Consider the following 20,235-nt stretch of genomic DNA (forward strand, 5'->3'; position numbering starts at 1 on the left):
GACGCCCATTCTAATGAATGCATTTAGCTACTTTGGGTTGCACCCATTGCTGAACACAGCTCGTCTAGTCCCTGTAGCGATGTACTGCCAATAGAATAGAATAGGACTCTATGGAGAAGATAAACATGAACCTATTAGCACCATACTGTACAATGCCAAGCGTGGGCTTGAGGGGTATAAAGCCCCCCAGCATTGAGCTGTGGAGCAGTGGAGGAACAGTGTTCTTTGGAATGATGGTTGGTGCTCCATCCAATATTTTTGGGATAAGGTGGGGTGATGATCATCCAACATCCTGACCTCACTAACGCTCAATCAAATCCTCATAGCAATGCTCCACTAAAATCTAGTAGAAAGCCTTCCTCCCTGGACAGTAGAGACAGTTACTCCAATGAAAGCAGGATAAGATAAGATAACATTTTGGGAGAAGGACCATGCCCTGACCTCCTCCTCCACGGCCCTTAATATACACACCGTTTCTCACTTCATCTTTGTGACGAACAACTTCACACCCCCCTTCACCCCATCTCCTCCTTTCTTGGCTTTTCACTCTCCTATCTCAAAGCCATCCTATATGCATCCTCCTGAGTTTGTCTCCCTGTGTTATAGCCTACAATGTAAATCACGCAATATCATCTTTTATCCAGCGAATCACACTGAGAAAAAAATCTCTTTGTGCAAACATCTGCATTGTGTCTTAAAATGCGCAAAATGATCTGCAACAGAGTAGGACAATCTCTCAGTCTTTGCAGTGCAGTATAAAGGCATCCCTATTCGGAACAAGTGTAGCACAGTCCTATTCTCATTTCAGCCTCCATACAGACAGCCTGGGCTCCTAATTCTGCCCAGAAAGCACTTGTCCCCATCAGCATTCTCCTGATTGCACTCATCAGTTCTCCTACCCTCTTCATGAATACATATCCCACCACCACAGCCCACCAGCATCTTTATCTTCATCCTTTCCAATTTCATTCCATTTTCACCTTCCTGTACGAGACCCATTTATCCATAAAGGGCTTGAAGGGATCTCTCTCTTCCTCTCTCTCTCTCTCTCGCTCTCTCGCTCTCTCTTGCTCTCTCGCTCTCTCTCGCTCTCTCGCTCTCTCTCTTTCTCTCATGGCAATGATATTGGCCTCACACCTCAGCTGTCTCTTGGAGCCCTGATTCGATCACAACACCTTTCCAGTTGACACAGTGTCCCATTACCTGAAGTGGCTGTTAACCAGACAGCAGCACGGTGTACTCGTCATGCAGAGAAAAGCATAATCGAACAGGAGCTTCTGCAGCTGACATTAAATAAAACACATTCTGAAGGGATCTGTAGAGGATGGAGCAGAACATAAGGAAACGAAAAAGAAATAGCGTGCATGCTTTTATAAATCCTGTTTCTGGAAGGTGTCCAAACTTTTGCAAGAGCCACATTGATATTTTATTTTATTTTTAATTTGTGGATAAAAGTCAGAAAGTTATTGTATCTCCAAACTGGGAAATTATATAATAATTATAATTATTAATAAATTTTTTGGACATCAATGTAAAAAGATTTCATTTGGGGGATTTTGGAGCACTTCTATTGGTCAATTCATTATAAACATTTAAGGCTGAAGTCCTCCTTAAAGCGAGGCACCTAACCCCTAATTGCTCCCTGGGTGCTAAGGTGGCTGCCCATGGCTCCGAGTGTGTGTTCTCACTGCTACCCCCCCCCTTTGGAATACCATAGCAACCACCTAGCGACATCTTATAAACCACCTAGTTGGCACTTAGCACCACCATACCAACCACCTGAGTTATATGAGCAACAAGCTAGCAACACCACAGAAACCACCTGGAGTACCATAGCAACCACATAGCAACAGCCTAGCAACTGCCTGGAAGTGGGAACCACTCAAGCTGAGCAGCCGTCCTGCATTTCCTCAGTTTTAATTCTGCTGCTTGAAAGTTTCGATAAGTCTGATGACCGTTTAACACAAGGTCCAGCTCGGAGTTCAAGCTCGCGCTTGAGTGTAGCCGCAGGCACTGTGTGCGCCTCATACTAATTCACACGTTGCCCCCCTTTGGGTGACTAATGTTTGTTTTAGTGTAGCATCTTGAGAGAGAGTTTTCTAGGTCACCTGAGCTCCTGCTGCCAGTGGAACTGGGTTTCTAACAGCTGCCTTCTGTCTCTGCTCTGTCAACAAGGGGGGCTAAACAAACGCAGCTTTTCAATGGAAATGTGGAATCGTCAGCAAGTGTTTCATTCACAGTACACACACACACACACACACACAAATACCAAACCATGCAAAAGCACATGGAAGCGCTTATCATTATCACTTCACTGCCGCCTAAACCAGCTGTCACTCAGCTCCGAGCCGGAGCACTTTGGGAGGCGGCTGACAAACAATTGTGGAGTTCTGGCACTTCTCTCAACTTTCTTATCTCACCACAGGGTACTGAGAGAGAGTGGGAGAGCGAGAGACAGAGATAACATATCAAAAACAGGAAGATAAAAGGAAGATCATCTTCAAGGAAATATCAGAAATAGTTCCAAATGTCTTGAACAGAAGATGAAAAACCGCACTTCTTCACAGAAGACGGACTCTCTGCACCTTCTGCTGAGAAATGTCTCACAATATCTCACAGTCTGAGAGGGAGACACTCTCACCCAACACCACCAGTGCCAACTAAGAGGGTCTCTGGATTATGTAATCTCCTCATAATGTCAACTGGGTGTGATGGGTGTGTAATCAGTGTTTCTGAATATAAAATTTTATTTGTTTAGAAAATAGCTGAATTCAAATAAAAATAAAAATATTTTATTTTATTATATATATAATTTTGTTTGTCAAATGTTTGCCAATGTAGAACTGCCAACAGCTCCCCCTAGCACTAGCAATGCTCCCGACCCCAGGAGGGTAAGGACTTACCAAATTGCAGCTGATGTGGCATCAGCAGGCAGCCGACGCGCTCAGAGAAAAGTGCCTGGGTCCCAGGCTCTGTCACAGCAGCTAACAGATGTCTGTGCCAGCCAACATCGCTTGAGGGGAGAGAGAGCCATCTACCCAACCAAAAAGAGCACAGTTGATTGTGCTCTCATAGACTCCAGCATGGCTTAGGATTCAAACTCCGAGTTTTACAGAGGACCCGCCCTACCTCGGCTGCAGCCTAGGCTTTGGAAAGCAGCTACTGTGAGAGACAAACAGGCCGGCTTAGTATATATACATATACACTAGTGCACAGGTGACCATGACCAGGACTCAGTTGAGGCTGATCTGGAAATGGTGTTGTGATTGATGGACTGTGGAGAGATTTTGTCAGGTGCATTTTGAGTCTTTTTGAGGACAAGCAGGACTGGGAAATGTAACACAAGCAATACAAATAAAAATTGGTAATTAGAAAGTAAAATGTTGCAAAAATAAATTGAATAATTGAAAAATACAGTTGATCAGTAACAAAACCTAAAAAATAACAGAATAAAAATAAATATTGAATAAAATAACTGATAATTTTTATAAAACACTTAATAAATGCCTTATTTAAAAAATAATATATATATATATATATATATACATTTTTACTTTCAATTTAAAGAATGACAAATTATATATTTATAATATTATAATATTTGTGTTTTAAATGTTTATTATAATAAATAAATGTTAGTCCAGCATATTTTAAAAGTGTAGATCAAATCTAAATGAACTTATTCTTTTTTAAGCATTTAAACTATTTAAAATAAAAATGACAAAAAAAATATTAAAATGATAAGTGTTTTCAAACTTTTGAATGCTAGTGCCCATACTGATCTTATAAACACTCCTCAAAAACTCCCATCCAATCCCTAGCATATCTAATCAGTCCTTCATGAAAGTAACTCAGCTGAGCTGATGACGGAACCGAACCGGTGGTCCACTAACCAACATATCAATAGCTTTACTAAACAGAACGTTCTGACCACTGACCAGTGTATTTATGTTGCATTTATATACACTGATCAGCCATAACATTAATACCACCTGCGTAATACTGAGAAGGTTGCTTTGTGCCATCACAGCAGATCTGACCATCTGAAGCATGGACTCCACAAGACCTCTGAAGGTGGGGTGACCCAGCAGGTAGAGCACCAGGCTCAATACCCGTGCTTGGCTAGCTGCCACTGTTGGGGCCTTGAGCGAGGCCTGTCACCCTCCCTGCATTGCATGTAAAGGAGAAGGGGGGGGGGGGGTGTATATGTAATGGGTGATCCAAATCTTTATAAATATATAAAATGAAAAAATACTGATGACAGACGGCCCATCACACGTCTGCAGAGGCTGAGTTTGCCTTGCATCAATGAAAACTTGCTTATTTATTTTATTTTCATATTTGCTTAGACAGCATGATCTGTTCATTCGGAGTAATCTATCTGTACACAGTTACATCCCTCAAGATTCTGCGGTTCTGCAGACATTTTATTATTTCATTAGAACTTCCAGAACTGCTGGACTGCACGCCGGTTTCTAATTGCTTTGGCAATGTTGCGTGTAAAGCAGTAATGCCAATTAAATAAAGTGAAAAACTGAACGAGAGAGAAAAAGAGAGAGAGAGGGGAGAGAGAGAGAGATAGAGAGAGAGAGAGAGAGAGCAAGATACACTGTGTAAGGCATTGAGAATTTAACCGCAAGTGCAAAGCCACGCCCCCCACATTCCAGTCCCAGTCCAACACGAGTGCTCGTGCACGTGGGACTGTGAGCCATGAGGAGCCTGCAGCAAACGTCCCCTGAGAGCACACACACACACACACACACACACACACACACACACACACACACACACACACACACACACAACCACCACCACTAATCCCATTAACATTCTGCACACATCAGGGACGCATGGACATTTACCTCTCCCTGGCCAGACTTCAGCAACGTCACACACATACACACACACACACTATGATGGGACAGGGACGGGGAAAGGAAGAGAGGACAAGAGAGGGAGGATGAGACTGGTGTAAAGACAGTGTTAGGGGAAATCAGACGATAATCAGAGAGAGGGAGACTAGAGAATAGAGGGAAAGGAGAAAGGGGAGGAGAACCAGACTGAAAGGAAGAGAGGAAGAGGTGAAGAAAAGAGAAAGAGAGGGACAAGAAGAGTGAGAGGTGAAAGAGAAGAAGACAGAGAGAGAGACACAGAAGACTGATATTAATAGAGCTGGAGCTCAAAGACAAAGGGAGGAAACAGATTTGGAAGAATTAGAAAGAAAAAGAGGGGGAGGAGTGGGACCAGAATGGGACTGATATGAACAGAGAAAGTGGGGAAAGAGATGGAAAATGGGGCTGATATAAACAGAGTTAAGGCAAGAGAGGTAGACAGAGAGGGAATATGGGACTGTGATAAATACAGCAGCACATGGAGTGAACAATTGGGTGAGAGAAGGAAAAGGAGGGAAAGACAAGTAAAACAAGACTGATAGCAACAGAGTAGAGAAAGACAGAGAGGGATAACGGGACTGTGATAAATACAGCAACACATGGAAGATTCAGAAAATGTGAAAGAGAAAGAAAACGAGGGAAATAGATGTAGAATGTGTCCGACAGAAACAGAGTAGATAGGAAAAGAGAGGAAGAATATCTGGCTGATATCAACAGAGACCAACAGGAAAGAGAAGGCAAGAGGGAATATGGGACTGTGATAAATACAGCAAGACATGGAAGAGTCAAGACATGGGAAAGAGTTAGAAAAAGAAAGGTAGAACAGGACTGGAATAAACAGAGAAAGAGCAGGAGCGAGAGGTAGAATGGGACTGTTATCAAGACATCAAAATAGGGAAGAGATCCGGACCGTTATGAAGGAGGAAAAGGGGAAACAAGACGGAGGAACGAACCAATAGCATGAGTGTGTGTGTGTGTGTGTGAGAGAGAGAGAGAGAAAGTGAGCGAGAGGGAGAGAGAGGAGAGCGCGAGAGAGTGAAGGAGAGAAGGACGTGCAGTAAAAAAGAGTGGCGAGGTGACTCACCAGTGGCTGCTATTGCCAGACTGTCTGCCTCCATTGTACTGTGAAATATCCCACAGTTCCTCACTAATCCAGTCCAGCGCTGTCCGTGGTGCTGATCCCTCACAGAATTCCCTCAGACAGCATTGAGGAAAACTAACACGCGTGTGAGGCTGGAGGGGGTGGAGAAAAAACAAGGATGGGGATGGGGAGGGGGGGTCAGGAGTGAGGGAACAGGGGGAGGAGAGGAGGAGAGGAGGACAGGAACGATGGGGAAGAGAAAGATGAAGAGAGAGGAGAACTGGTGTCATGTTCACTCCACAGTTTTATGCATTAGTCTCTCTCTCTCTCTCTCTCTCTCTCTCTCTCTCTAAAAAAAAAAAAAGTAATTAGTGAAAGGCTGAGATACTCGTTCACAATCTCCCCAGGAGCAGGTGAGCCACGCACATATTGAAAAAGAGAGAGAGAAAGAGAGAAGAGGGACGTAAAGAGAGGGTAGACGCAGACAGACAGAAAGGGAGGAAGGCACAAGTAGAGAGAGAAAAGGACAGAGAGATAGAGACAGGTAGACAGAGAGAGAGAGACAGAAAGAATGAGCAGGAGTGAGAGACAGAGAGAGCAAGAGAGGTATACATTCAGAAAGAGAAAGAGAGACAGACAGATAAAGAGAGAAAGAGAGAGAGAGAGAGAGAGAGAGAGAGACAGAAAGAGTGAGAGTAGGAAAGAGCTAGAGACATGCAGACAGAGAGAGAGACAGAGAGAGAAACAGGTAGACAGCTGGAGAGAGACCGAAAAAATGAGAGCGAGAGAGGTTTACATTTAGGAAAAAAAGAGAGAAAGAGAGAGAGAGAGAGAGAGAGTGAGAGACATATGGACAGGGAGAGAGACAGTGAGAAAGAGGTAGACAGGTGGAGAGAGACAGGAGACAGAAGAAATGAGGGAGCGAGAGAGGTATACATTCAGGAAAAGATAGAGAGAGAAAGAAAGAGAGAGAGAGAGTAGATGCAGAGAGAGAGAGAGAAAGACAGAGAGAGAGACAAAGAGAGGGACACAGAGAAAGGGTAGATGCAGAAAGAGAGGAAGGCTAGACACAGAGAGAGAGAGAGAGAGAGAGAGAGAGAGAGAGAGAGAGAGAGAGAGAGAGAGAGAGAGGCAGAAAGAGGGACATAAAGAGAGGGTAGACGTAGAAAGACAGAAAGGGAGGAAGGCACAAGGAGAGAGAGAAAAAGACAGAGCGATAGAGACAGGTAGACAGAGAGAGAGACAGAAAGAATGAGCAGGAGTGAGGGACAGAGAGAGCAAGAGAGGTATACATTCAGAAAGAGAAAGAGAGACAGACAGAGAGAGACAGAGAGAGAGAGTAGATGCAGAGAGAGAAAGACAGAGAGAGAGAGACAAAGAGAGGGTAGATGCAGAAAGAGAGGAAGGCTAGACACAGGGAGAGAGAGAGAGAGAGAGAGAGAGAGAGAGAGAGAGAGAGAGAAAGAGAAAGAATGAGAGGGAGAAAGACATATAGACAGAGAGAGAGACATATAGACAGAGAGAGAGACAGAGATAGACAGAGAGAGAGAGAGACAGAGGTAGACAGCTGGAGAGAGACAGAACAAATGAGGGCGAGAGAGGTATACATTCAGAAAAAGAGAGAGAAAGAGTTTTTCAAAGAACTGCAGGAAGTTCAATGAAAGGATGAAACAAAACAGAACCGTAAGATCTGAAGATAATACAACAAAACACACTCCTCAGTCAGCTATCAGTGTGTGTGTGTGTGTGTGTGTGTGGTAATTATTCTCATTGAGTATAAACAAAGAAAAACTCTAATCCTCTAGTTTCAGCTTCCCCTTTCTCTCCATCTCTCCTGAGCTCTGCCTCATTTAATAATGATAAAGACCGTCCACTCAGCTCCCAAATCTTCATCTGAGCGTTCAGTGGAAAATGGATCAGCTGCTCTGTTTTGTTGTTCTTAAAAGAAAGTCCAGAAAATCTCTAATGAGTTAAATCAATTTGTTAACCCCTAAAACTACAGCCTCATTATCCAGCTATTAATATTAAAGAGCCCATATCCTACATCTGTCTTGCATTTTAGATGTTCCTTGAGGTCCACTTATAACGCTCACACGGCTTTAGGTTTCAAAAACAGCCTTAATTAATTTCTACAAGACCGTTTTTCAACCTCTCTATACGTGATATACACACAGAGCTCATTTATCTTATCTTATTATTAAAATGAAGACCTTGTTTACACCTGGTCCTTATGCGTCAAGTACCAGGATTTTACGTGGAAAAGGCTAAACCAGATCAAAACAAGTCCCATCACTCAAACCAGTTCAGGAAGTGGTCCGAGATGCATTTGAGCCTCATGTTATAGCAGTGTAAACCCACCCATCTCTCCTAGATGCATTCAACAACCAAAACTCCTCCCAATACAACCAAAACACCAGTAATAAATGTTGCACAACAAGCGAATTTGCTGTTCTGTTCCACACAGAGATCGGATCTCAGTCCAACTAACCGGAGACGTGTTTGATTACCCAGTGTAGATGCATGAGGGATACAATCCAGAATGTAGGCACATGTGATCAGGTGTTAACAGGGTCAAAGGTGTGTGTGAGGAACCTTTAAATTAAACCTTTAAACTTGATTCTTCATGGAACCAAAAGAGATTCTTCTATGGCTCCCCTCAAAGCAGGGCCGCCTCAAGCCTTTATGGGGCCCTAAGCAGATTTTCAGATTTTCACCTCAGCACCAGCTGCTTCATCATTCCACTGGCTACACTGTGTGTGTAACGTACCCACTATCATTAGCATTATTTGTAATTAGCTACTGTCATGGCGGGTTAGGCCAGACACAGAGAGATAAACACTCACAGAGATGGGTCCAATGCAACAAGTTTAATAACAACTCATGACAACAAGGGGGCAAAACAAGGCAAAAGATGCAGAAACTAAAGGGCATAAACGTGAACACAACACAAACTTGACAAACGAGAGGGCGAAAACAAACACACCTGAGACTAAGGGATTAGCTGGGGGACCAGCTACTAGGCAAGAACGGCTAGAACTGCCTAGAGCTGGAACGAGAGTCGTGGGTATAGCTTGGCTGAGAGCGAGCGAGCCTCGCTGAGTCCTTGAATGGCCAGGAGGCCTGCTCGCGAACAAGGACGTAGATCAGAAGCTGGCCTTAACACACCGTGAGCAGTAGGGGCAACCCCTCGGGCTACCTCAAGGTTCCAAACAATGCCATTCTTGGCCTCAAACTAAGCGTCAAGGCTCCTTAAGTACCCCCAGACTCAGGTGAAACACATGAAGATGTTTAACACGAAACGAGACACTTTGAATCAAACATGAACACAAATGAACCTGAATCATGAACCGAAACCTGAAAAGAACCAAACACATGAACCGAACAAGGCAGTAGTCCTTATGTGAGCCTATGGGCGGCGGCTCTGAATCGATACCAAGGGGCTGACAGCTACATCATACTGGTGTCATTCTGGCTATTGTTTTTAACATTACAGGGGTACAAAACTCTAAAATTTGTACAAATATTCTAATGATTTTTTTTACTTTTAAACATAGAGTGGTGTTTATGTGTTCAGTAACATCAGCAGACAAGACCCTGCATTTACAGTGAACAAGTTAACCAGTTTAATTCCATGGTTTTTAAATTTTGAGCAGATGTGCAAAAGTGTGAGGAAGGCACCTTTTATCGACAGGTCCCCTAACTCCAACCACCTCTGCATATTGCACCATTCCCTTTCTCCCTGGGCCAGAAAAAGAAGAAAAAAAGGAAGCAGGATGTCCAAGGCTGGAGCTGACGTTTTTTTATTATTATTATTTTCCTAGAGGAATTTGCCAAGAGTGAGATATTGTGCAATACACTAAAGCGCCCGAGCCTTTATCGACCACCCAAGCCGTGCATATCTGCATTGGCCCAACAGTGGCAACAGCCAACAGCAGGACTTGATTAACCTAGTATTGGTGTGCCAACAATGATATTGATAATGCCAAAAATCTAAATTGGTTATCATGATATCTTGGTGCTCTTGGGCGCCCCCTGATGGCATTGAGACCCTAAGCTGTATGCCTTGGGCCGGCTTTGCCTCAAAGAACCCTTTAAAGCACTTTTGACCCTGTTTACACCTGGTCACTTCATTTGATTAGTATCTGGATTGTATTCAGATTGGATTTTGGCCACATGCACCACATGCATTTACACTCAGTAGGCACTTGCGTCTTCTGACATTCTGCTCATTCTGATTGCTGTGTGGGACCGAATATGCAAGTTTGCTTATTGTGCTGCAATTATTACTGGTGTTTGGGTTGTTCTGGGATGGGTCTTTGTTGTGGAATGTGTCTTGATGAGACGGCTGCATTAACATTGCTATGATATGTGCCTCCTGAACTGGAAGTGACCAGGTTTAGACGGGGTCATTATTATTAAGAGTATAAGTAAGTGAGCTCTCTTCTGATTGGCTCTCCTGTATTGTGCCTCATTCATAATGATCCCACATTCGCAAACACTCCCAAGAACTGCAAAATGAGTGGGCGGGGCTTATCTGTTATGGGTTGCATAGGCGGAAATATGTCAATAAGATGTTTAGCAGACATTGGGTTTTGGTCGCCATACCTCAAATCCAGATGTTTGTATTTTATTTCAATACAGTGTGATGTGTGACATGTGACATCAGTTCCTCACACTCTGTAGGTTGTGATTTTGGTCGAAGTGTGGACCTCAGACAGACCACTGAAGGGGTTAAGGGGTTAAATTCTATCCACCATCAAGGCTAAATGTCTCTGTCATGTGAGTGTCACCGCTGTGTTGGGTTGTGCTGTGGCCAGAGGGCAAAAGATGAAATTCATATGTCAACAGAGACAGCTACAGTCTACAATTGTACATCTAGTCTATATGGACAAAAGTATTTGGACAGAGTTTATTATAACTGTCTCTACTGTCCAGGAGGGGATTTCTACTAGATTTGGGAGCACTGCTGTGAGGATTTGATTGCATTCAGTGACATGAGAGTTAGTGAGCCAATATCCCTGGGATAAATTTGAGTGGCATTTTGATCTATAACTAATCATCCATTATCAGTGCATGACCTCACGTATGCTCTCATGGCTAAATGCCATCAAATCCTCACAGCAAATGTTCTAAAATGTAATGTAAGGAGAAAACAAAGTGTTGTATTATTACCTTGAAAGCAACTCTGGTGGAGCAGATGTCTACAAACGTTTATATATATATATATATATATATATATATATATATATATATATATATATATAAATCTGTTAAATATAGAGATGTTTACATGTTTTACTGTTTACATATAGACACTGGATAATATGTGAACTGGTGGGTGCAGTGTGACTGAGCGGTCACAGTTGGTATGAGGTGGAGGTGTGATGAGATACATTGTGTGATGAGACCTGTGAGATAGCTTTGTAACAGACTGGACTGATTGGCCAGAGTGCACCTTTAACATGGCCATCATGCATAAGGCAGCAATTTCATTGAGTGTGCTGAGTGTGTTGTATGACAACGTGAACACAAACACTTTTTACTGAATCCAACTGCCTCCAACAGAGCAGCATCAAAAATTCTTTGCTCCTGGCATGAGTTTAAGTGAGTCTGGCACTTTTAATTTGGCTGTTGTTAAAATTAATCAGACATTTCACTGCTTTAGAACGACCATTGCTAAACACTTACAAGATACAAGCTACTGTTCTGACCTTCTGATGCCACAGATGGTTTTCGTATTTAATAAAACAGACTATCAGAGTCTCACAGAAATCTATTATATTTTTTTTTTCAATTTTGACTGCTTCACACATTAACAGAATTTCAAACACTGCTCACCCGAAACCCTGAAAACTACTTTGTTTTGTAGAACAGCACATTTTGCCTCCAAAAAGCTGGAGGAAACACAATTTCCTTTGCACTAGTGATTAGGCCCTTTTCATTTATTCACATTGTCAAAACACTAAAGCCCATAATGTTAGTGCCTTCTCCAAGATACACTATATTGCCAAAATATATTCCCCTTTTTTTCCCAAAGTATTCCCCTTTTCCATCCAAATCACTGAATTCAGATGTTCCAATCAATTCTATGGCCACAGGTGTATAAAACCGAGCACCTAGACATGCAGACTGCTTCTACGAACATTTGTGAAAGAATGGGTCGCTCTCAAGAGCTCAGTGAAGTCCAGCGTGGTAGGATGCCACCTATGTAACAAGTCCACTCTAGAAATTTCCTTGCCACTAAATATTCCACAGGCAACTGTCAGTGGTATTGTAACATATAAAGTAAAAGCAATTGGGAACAACAGCAACAGGCCATGTAAAATGACAGAGCGGGGTCAGCGGATGTTGAGGCGCATTGTGTGCAGAGGTCGCCAACTTACTGCAGAGTCAACCAGACCTCCAAACTTCATGTGGCTTTCAGATTAGCTCAAGAACAGTGCGTAGAGAACTTCATGGAATTGGTTTCCATGTCCGAGAAGCCGCCTCCAAGCCTCACATCACCAAGCACAATGCAAAGCATGGATGCAGTGGTGTAAAGCACGCTGCCACCGGACTCTAGAGCAGTGGAAATGTGTTCTCTGGAGTGATGAATCACGCTTCTCCATCTGGCAATCCGATGGACGAGTCTGGATTTGGCGGTTGCCAGGAGAACGGTACTTGGCTGACTGCATTGTGCCAAGTGTAAAGTTTGGTGGAGGGGGGATTATGGTGTGTTGTCTTTCAGGAGTTGGGTTCAGCCCCTTAGTTCTAGTGAAAGAAACAACATGACTGCGCACCAGTGCACAATGCAAGGTCCATAAAGACATGGATAAGCGAGTTTGGTGTAGAAGAACTTGATGGGCCTGCACAGAGTCCTGACCTCAACTCATTAGAACACATTTGGGATGAATTAGAGCAGAGACTGTGAGCCAGGCCTCCTCACCTCATCTGCTTATGGAAGAATGGTCAAGAATTCCCATAAACACACTCCTAAACCTTGTGGAAAACCTTCCCAGAAAAGTTGAAGGTATTATAGCTGCAAAAGGTGGCCCAACATTAATTAAACCGTATGGATTGAGAATGGGATGTCACTCCAGTTCATATGCGTGCGAAGGCAGGCGAGCAAATACTTTTGGCAATATAGTGTACCACCCACATCTTCGCTGCTTACACACCAGTTTCATTTTATGAAGAGGGTTTAGTGATAACACATTTTTTTGCACCTGAGAAAGTCGTGTTATGAGCAAAATCCAATTCTCCTCTGAAACTATGAACTTCTGGACATAGCTCTGGACAACAAACTGTAGCAAAGGGGCCATGATAAACATAGCATTGCTGACAATCCAGCTCAAGACCAATTTTTGCTGGCCACTAGTTTTTTTGATAGAATAAGCTGGTTCTTCGTGGTCAAGGTGGTTGACTTTGATGGTTTAGCTGGTGTATCACCATGACCAACTTGACCAAGCTGGTGTGGTCATGCTGGTCATACTGGTCAGCCAGCTTGGACTAGCTTGTTCCTTACCATAGTTAGGTTGATCATGCTTGTAGACCAGCTAAAGCATCAAGCTCAAGTGAAAACATACCCTATCCTGGTCAAGAATTAAGCTGGTCAACCAGCTTAACCAGCTTGACCAACATCAGCTGGTCAGTAAAGTTGAAAGCGGAAAAATTTAAGCTACCAGCCATTAGCAATACTTTACACATCGGGAGCTGAATCTCTACCTTATACATTTCCTATAGAGAGGCATGGAGGCCATAAATGCCATAGAGGACATGGCAAAAGACAAAGAGACATATGCCTTTATAATGTGTGTTATATATAATGTTATATATGGTTAATATCATAGCTTTATCTTCTTAAATAACCATATATTTTAAAGTGTACACTGAAACACACTGAGGATTGAGACTATTTGAGATGAACTGTGATTAATCAAACACACACAGACACACAGACTTAAACACAAAGGTTCATACAGTCCACTCTACATCTTAACATTCAGATCTGTTCCTTGTAAAGCAATATGTGTCTGATTAAGGCCAGACCGATAGAAGCAAAGGACAGAGATCAATAAAGGCCTGGACGAGGAAAATGGAGAGAGAGAGAGAGAGAGAGAGAGAGAAAGAGAGCTCAAAGGCATGCTAAAAAGATATGGCACAGAGAACAGGAAGGGAAAGCTTAAATGAATGCTAAAAAAGAAAAGATGGGGGCAAATACGGTCTTTTTAGCTATTCAATTCAGAGCACCACTATTCTATCTCAGATTTACCAATCCAAGCAACGCTCAGGGCTCTTTAAAATTCAACACTCACTCCAGCATGCCATCAAGCAGCTCCACTGCCGCACTGATCCTGACTGGACCACTGAAACCTTGCCAGACACTGACAGTCTTTGAGAGAACTTCACCTGAAACTGCCATTGTTTCTATATATATCATCAAGATGTAACAAAGATGCAAGAAGCCAAAAATAGGCATGCTAGACTAAACCACCAGACCAAAGAGAACTAGGGGGATGAAACTTCATCACCAAAACCACAGAGATCAAACTCCGTCACCAGTTAGTTATCAATCACAATAACACAAAACCCAATTTCAAACACCATCAGGATAAACCTAAGAGATGAAACTCAATGACCTAAACCATACAGATTAGACTCCATCACCAAAACCCTACAGATTAAACTCCATCACTAGTACCCTACAGATTAAACACCAAAAACATAATAATCAAAGTCAATTACCAACTAAATCAGAATAAACCCAATCAACAAGCCAAAAAGTACAAATTCCATCTCGAAAGCCCCCAGCTGTAAACTATTTTCCCCACTGAATCATTTTTTAAGTCTTCACCTCCGGTTTTACTCTGCAGTTCATCTGCACAGACAAATATAGCTTCATTGAACTGGCGGCAAGACGTTCCTTGTAAAGCCTGTGCTGTCAATGGCATTGACTTACCATTAAGAGAGAGAAACACAGAGGAAGGTAATTATTGGGAACGAAGGCTGGAGGAGCTCGTCTAATTGAGAGAGCACGCCAGCCGCCATTTACACAGGCCTATTCCTTCTCTCCACTGCAGAGCTTGGCCAATATGTTTTAATAAAGGGAATAATGATTCAGCGAGCTCTGTAATGGGATAGAATGGTAATACTGAGAGAGGTCATCAGGGTGAAAAAACGGCTCTGTTTATGCAGCAGTGATCCCAAGCCCTCCACACTTCAGCTAAAGAGGTCAAGGCTCACTCTGTTAAGCAGTCAAAAAAGGTCAGATGAACGAAAAGGAATTACACCCTGTCTATTTCTCAGCCTATATCCAATTCATAGTGTGCAACCTAGTTCTTCTAGGTTCTAGGTCAAGATTTCCAGAGCTTTTTACAATCAATTTATTTAAAATAATGTGTTGCCATAGAAGAACCATTTGAGGTTCCACAAAGAACCATGTTTGTAATATAGAGAGAAATGGTTCTTCTACTGAATCTCCACAGAACCACCTTGAAGAACATTTCTTTTTAAGAGTGTAGTGTTCTATACAGGATAGTGAATGGTGCTAAAGCCCATAGAGGTGAATGGTACAGGTGGCTAGTCTGAACACTACAACAATTTGGCTTCAGGTGGGATTTCAATGTTATCTTCTATCTAAGTGGTGGGCATTCAGATAGTGCCCCCTAGTGGAAAAGATCACATTGAGGAAAAGAGCATTGGATGAATGGAGAGGTCAGTACTAAGGTAGGTCACACTCGGGATATCTCAAAGCAAGGCCAGTTGGTTTCTTCTGGCTGCATTAAAAGCTTGGCTTACACTATTATAATAATATAAAGGTGCTACAAATGGTTCTTTGAGCGATGCCATAGAGGAACCACTTTTGGTTCCATAAAGAACCATTTTATAATAGGGATGGTTGTAAAGTGTAGTAAGTAAGTGTGAAGAACCTCCTAAAAAAAGTCTTAAAGAAGCGTATTCTTGTATAAAGGTTTATGGAACCAAAAGTGTTTCTTCCATGGCATCCCTTAAAGAACCCCAGTAAATATTGGTATTGTGATGTTCTGTCAGATTCCCACATTAGCCAAAATCTAGTTGAAGAAGGCCGTCCTGCCCAACTTGAGGCCAATTAGGCTCTTTTGACTCTCAGCCAAATATCTCTGGCTTAATTAGAGATCACACTCATTTACATTTACAGCATTTGACTGAAACCCTTACATAGAGTGACTTATTCAATATGGACAAAAGTATTGAGACACCTACTCATTCTTTGTTTCTTTCAAAATCAAGGATATTAAAAATAGTTTGTCCTGGAGAAACTGTCTCTACTGTCCAGGAAAGGCTTTGCATTACATTTTGGGACATTGTTGTAAAGATTTGATTGCATTCAAGCTACAAGAGTGTAAGTGAGGTGCAAGATGTTGGATGATCACCAGTCTACCTCATCCCAAACTCCCTATATCATCCCAAAATTATTGGATGAAGTCCCATACTTCTAGAGAACATTGGTTCTCCACAGCTCAGTGCTCCTTTTAGCGCAAGCCTGGCATTAGACATGGAGCCAATAGGTTCTGTTTATCTGCTCCAGCGAGATACTGGCAATACTTCTGTTCTGGGACTAGACAGGATGTGTTCGTTCCTTAGAAGAGGTGTCCACAAAACATTTGGACATCTAGTGTGGCTGTGAACATTTCTGCGGTTTTAAAAAGCACATCACAAATCTCAGGACTATGAAGACATTTTTTCGGGAATAAATTTAGGAAGATTTAAGCTCTGAGATTTTGTAAAAAGCTGGACAGTTCTCCGCTCCTTTGCTTGGTGAAGACCTTAACCAAGAGCAATGATAGTAATCACCTGAGAGTGCTTTAGACCCAGGAGAATTTACTACAGGCCATCACCCTCCTCAACATTCCCAATAGCTCACTGCTCAAATGCAATATTGCAGCTGTGTGCCCTGGAGCCTGTGTGTAATATCTGTAGGCTACAGAGTGCCTCAATCAGTCTTCCCAGCCAAGCTTGTCACGACCCAACTGTATGCTCCTCTACCTTCTCACAAGATGCAGGTAGGGCGGCTATTGATTTATCATCATGTTAGAAATATTGCACATTCTCTTAACTTCCCCAGTATTGTCTCTCAACCATGGCTTGAGAGACAAACTTGAAGAACATCTCACCACTGTTGTTCTCCTCTTCTCAGTTATCCTTGTGTTTCTACCTTAACTGCACCTCTTCATCTTCATCTCCATCTTCCCAACCTCCTAGAATATCTCACTCTTGCTTCAATCACCCTCTCCACCCTCTCAAACACTCTCTCTCTCTCTATCTCTTGCTCATTTCTTCAGGTCTTGTGCTTGGAAAAACAGCTCAGACAGCTTTGAAGTCCTCAGAGTCCCTCACCTCCACACCCTCGACACACACACTCACTAGCACACATCAGGCTGAGCCACTGCAGCTTGGCGAACTGGAGGCTAAAAGCCAACATGAAAATTGTACTGTGCCGTATCAGGGTTGAGCCAGCACCAACAGGGCTGTAATTTAGGCAGCAGACACTGAGGGAACAAAACTTCCTGAAAAGTTCCAAACAATAACAAACAGAGAATACACTTCAGCAAAACGTGTACAATAAAACACCACAAGACCTGGCCTTTGAAATAGCTAAAGTACAGGTTAGTGCTTTAGTGAGATCAGACTGAAAGAACATAGCAGAACGTGGCTGGGGTAGCTGTAGGCCCATATACCTGGCGCTATAGGTCTTTGTTGCCATTCAGTTTCTCTCTTGTCCACTATTGTTGCAATTCCACTGCTTTATCCACCTCTTTTCTTTGATTTTCAGTTTAGGATGCAGGATTATTTGTAGAAAAAAAGGAAGAGAGAAACCAGAGAAACCAAAGCTTTAAGGTGAACCCATTCTCCGCTAGGCTGTAATGGATAATTCACTTAGGATACAAGTAGGACAAGTTTACAAGGATGATTAAACAGATCCCCAGAGGCACTGGGATCATCCAGAGGACAGATGCAGAAGATACCCCAGTTACTGATGGGGAAAATCAGACATCAGTCAGAAAAAGATTTAGAGGATCTGTGGGACGCATACAGGATATGAGATATGAGAACATGGTGGTGAAGATGTTCAAAATTAGATTACTTCCAGAAACAGGTTTATGCAGGGACTGCAGTGATAAAGCTCAATCCACGTTGTGACCTGTTCTATGTTTCACAGCATGGCTTGAATGTCACTTTCATGTCACTATTATATGGACAAAAGTATTCGGACACCTGCTCGTCCATTTTCCTTTTCTCTGAAATCAAGGCTGTTAAGAAATTTTGTTAGAGCAACTATATCTACTGTTCAGAGAAGGCTTTCTACTAGATTTTGGAACATTGCATTAAGTGACAAGAGTGGCAGTGAGTTGGATGATGGATGTGTATGTTAGATGATCACTCTCCTCCTCTCCAACTCCACAGCTTATCCCAAACATATTAAAAAAATTATTTGATATTTTTACAATTTATCACAATATATATTGAATAATAATAATAATAATAATAATAATAATAATAATAATAATAATAATACCATGCAGCTCTAGTATTTATACCATTGACAGGAGGGAATGGTTTCCATGCATATTTTCCTATATATCAATACAATGTCATAAAACACTTATGTCATCTTGAGAATGCTGGCATAAATATGTATATTGATCATCTCATTTATTTCATAAAACATCTTATGCCAGGTATAAGTATATAATTATATATAGCATAAGTATTGCTTTATAAAAACATTATTCAATGCTTAAGAATGTGTTATGAAGCCCCTATGCAGATACCCTTAACTAAATGGTTCCATCAATTTCTTAGGAGGATACTGGTGAATGTGGCCATTTAGTCCAAGAACCCTTTTATCAGTACCACATTAAAGCCATTTTGCTGAGACTGTTCCTTCCTACTTTCCAAAATGCTCTAATCCATTGCGTAAATGTCTTTAGACCTATTGAAAACCTCCAGCCTTTCAGCTTCAATCAGCTTACCTATTCAGCGCTGGTGTGCTGAGTTGCTGTGATCTCCATCACCAGCGGCGCAGCCATCACTGCAGGTCCATCCCCCTCAGGCCCAAGGCTGCTGCTCCTGGAGGACATAAATAAAAGAGGAATCAGAGCGAGGGCCATCACCCGGCCTTTCAGGCCCCCCTGGCAGCGCCAGCAGCCCGGGCTAATTTCTAATTGGCGAGCGCAGATGGTGTGTAGAGATACAGAGGCGCTAAAATTAACCTCTCAGCACTAATGGAGCGGAGGTGGGAGGAAAAGTCAAGCTGGAGGAGGACCACTGGCTGCTGAAGAAGGGAAAATAATGCACAAGTTACAGGGCTTTTGTAAGTGGGAGGGTTTTTTTTCAAGGTTCATATGGAAATAAAATATCAATATCAATTTTTCTAAGCTTTTCCACACTTTTAAAACTTTCTTTTAAGAAAATGGTCAAGATGAGGCTCCCAAGTGTTGTTTAAGATTTTGACCTGTTGTTGTGAGGGGAGACTAAAAGGACAGTATTCATTCTAAAATAAAGTAATATGTTAATAATATAAAAATAATTGCTTTTTAAGGGCTTTTCAAGTGGCGCAATTGTCTAAGCATTGACACTGTTGTTGGGAGATCCCAGCCATCCATAGCTAGGAGTCCAAGAGAGCACAACTGTAGTCCCTTTGAGTGGGTAGGATGATCCTCTTTCTACCCTTATCACTGTTGTTGTCATTACTAGGTCTAATGAGCAGAATTGGCCAGTTTAGTGTTCTCCTCCAAGCACATTCAGCTGTCCAGTGCTATTCATTGTATTTTGCGGTTGGAAAAGACATGGTGGCGCTTCATATTTCTTAGAGGAAGCACATGCTACCTGTCCCCCTCCTTGCTTGGTAGCATTGTGTGTGTTGGGGGAGACCTGATTAATATTGATCTAATGTAACTGTAGTAAACTGGAGTCACCAATTAAAAGCCTTCAACATTTAAAAGTCTTTAATATCGCCTGTACACAATACACCACCCCACATCCTGGGAGACCAGAAATGCTGAAGGTCATAAGACTCCATTAAAAGTAGGCTGCTGATGCCTCCTGCAGAACTTACAGTTTATGCTTTTTTGTAAGCCATCGCTGCATCAAGCTGCATCAACCCACATGTTATGGCCAAATGTTTATGGACACCTCTTCTAATCAGTATATTCAGCTACTTTAAGTTGCACCCATTGCTGGTATAGATGTGCAAATGAACATGAAATTCACAAATGACCATGAATCTATGAAGATATGGGC

The 20,235-nt window shown here is 42.3% G+C and overlaps 1 protein-coding gene across 3 annotated transcripts in view; it reads right to left on the reverse strand.

The window, feature by feature from the left end:
• inpp4b (inositol polyphosphate-4-phosphatase type II B) overlaps window positions 1-19,059 on the reverse strand; it is a 367,851-nt gene extending 348,792 nt beyond the window's left edge. For 2 of the 3 annotated variants that reach the window (XM_072678527.1, XM_072678526.1), the window contains exons 1-2: window positions 18,966-19,059; window positions 5,977-6,125 (exon numbers count right to left, since the gene is read on the reverse strand). In XM_072678527.1, coding sequence (XP_072534628.1) covers window positions 5,977-6,010 — 34 coding nt within the window. In that variant the 5' untranslated portion in view covers window positions 6,011-6,125; window positions 18,966-19,059. The remainder of the gene's footprint in view (window positions 1-5,976; window positions 6,126-18,965) is intronic. The other variant, XM_072678528.1, reaches the window with a different exon arrangement.
• Window positions 19,060-20,235: the final 1,176 nt, after the last annotated feature.

Source organism: Salminus brasiliensis, chromosome 4 (assembly GCF_030463535.1).
Source record: "Salminus brasiliensis chromosome 4, fSalBra1.hap2, whole genome shotgun sequence".
NCBI lineage: Eukaryota > Metazoa > Chordata > Actinopteri > Characiformes > Bryconidae > Salminus > Salminus brasiliensis.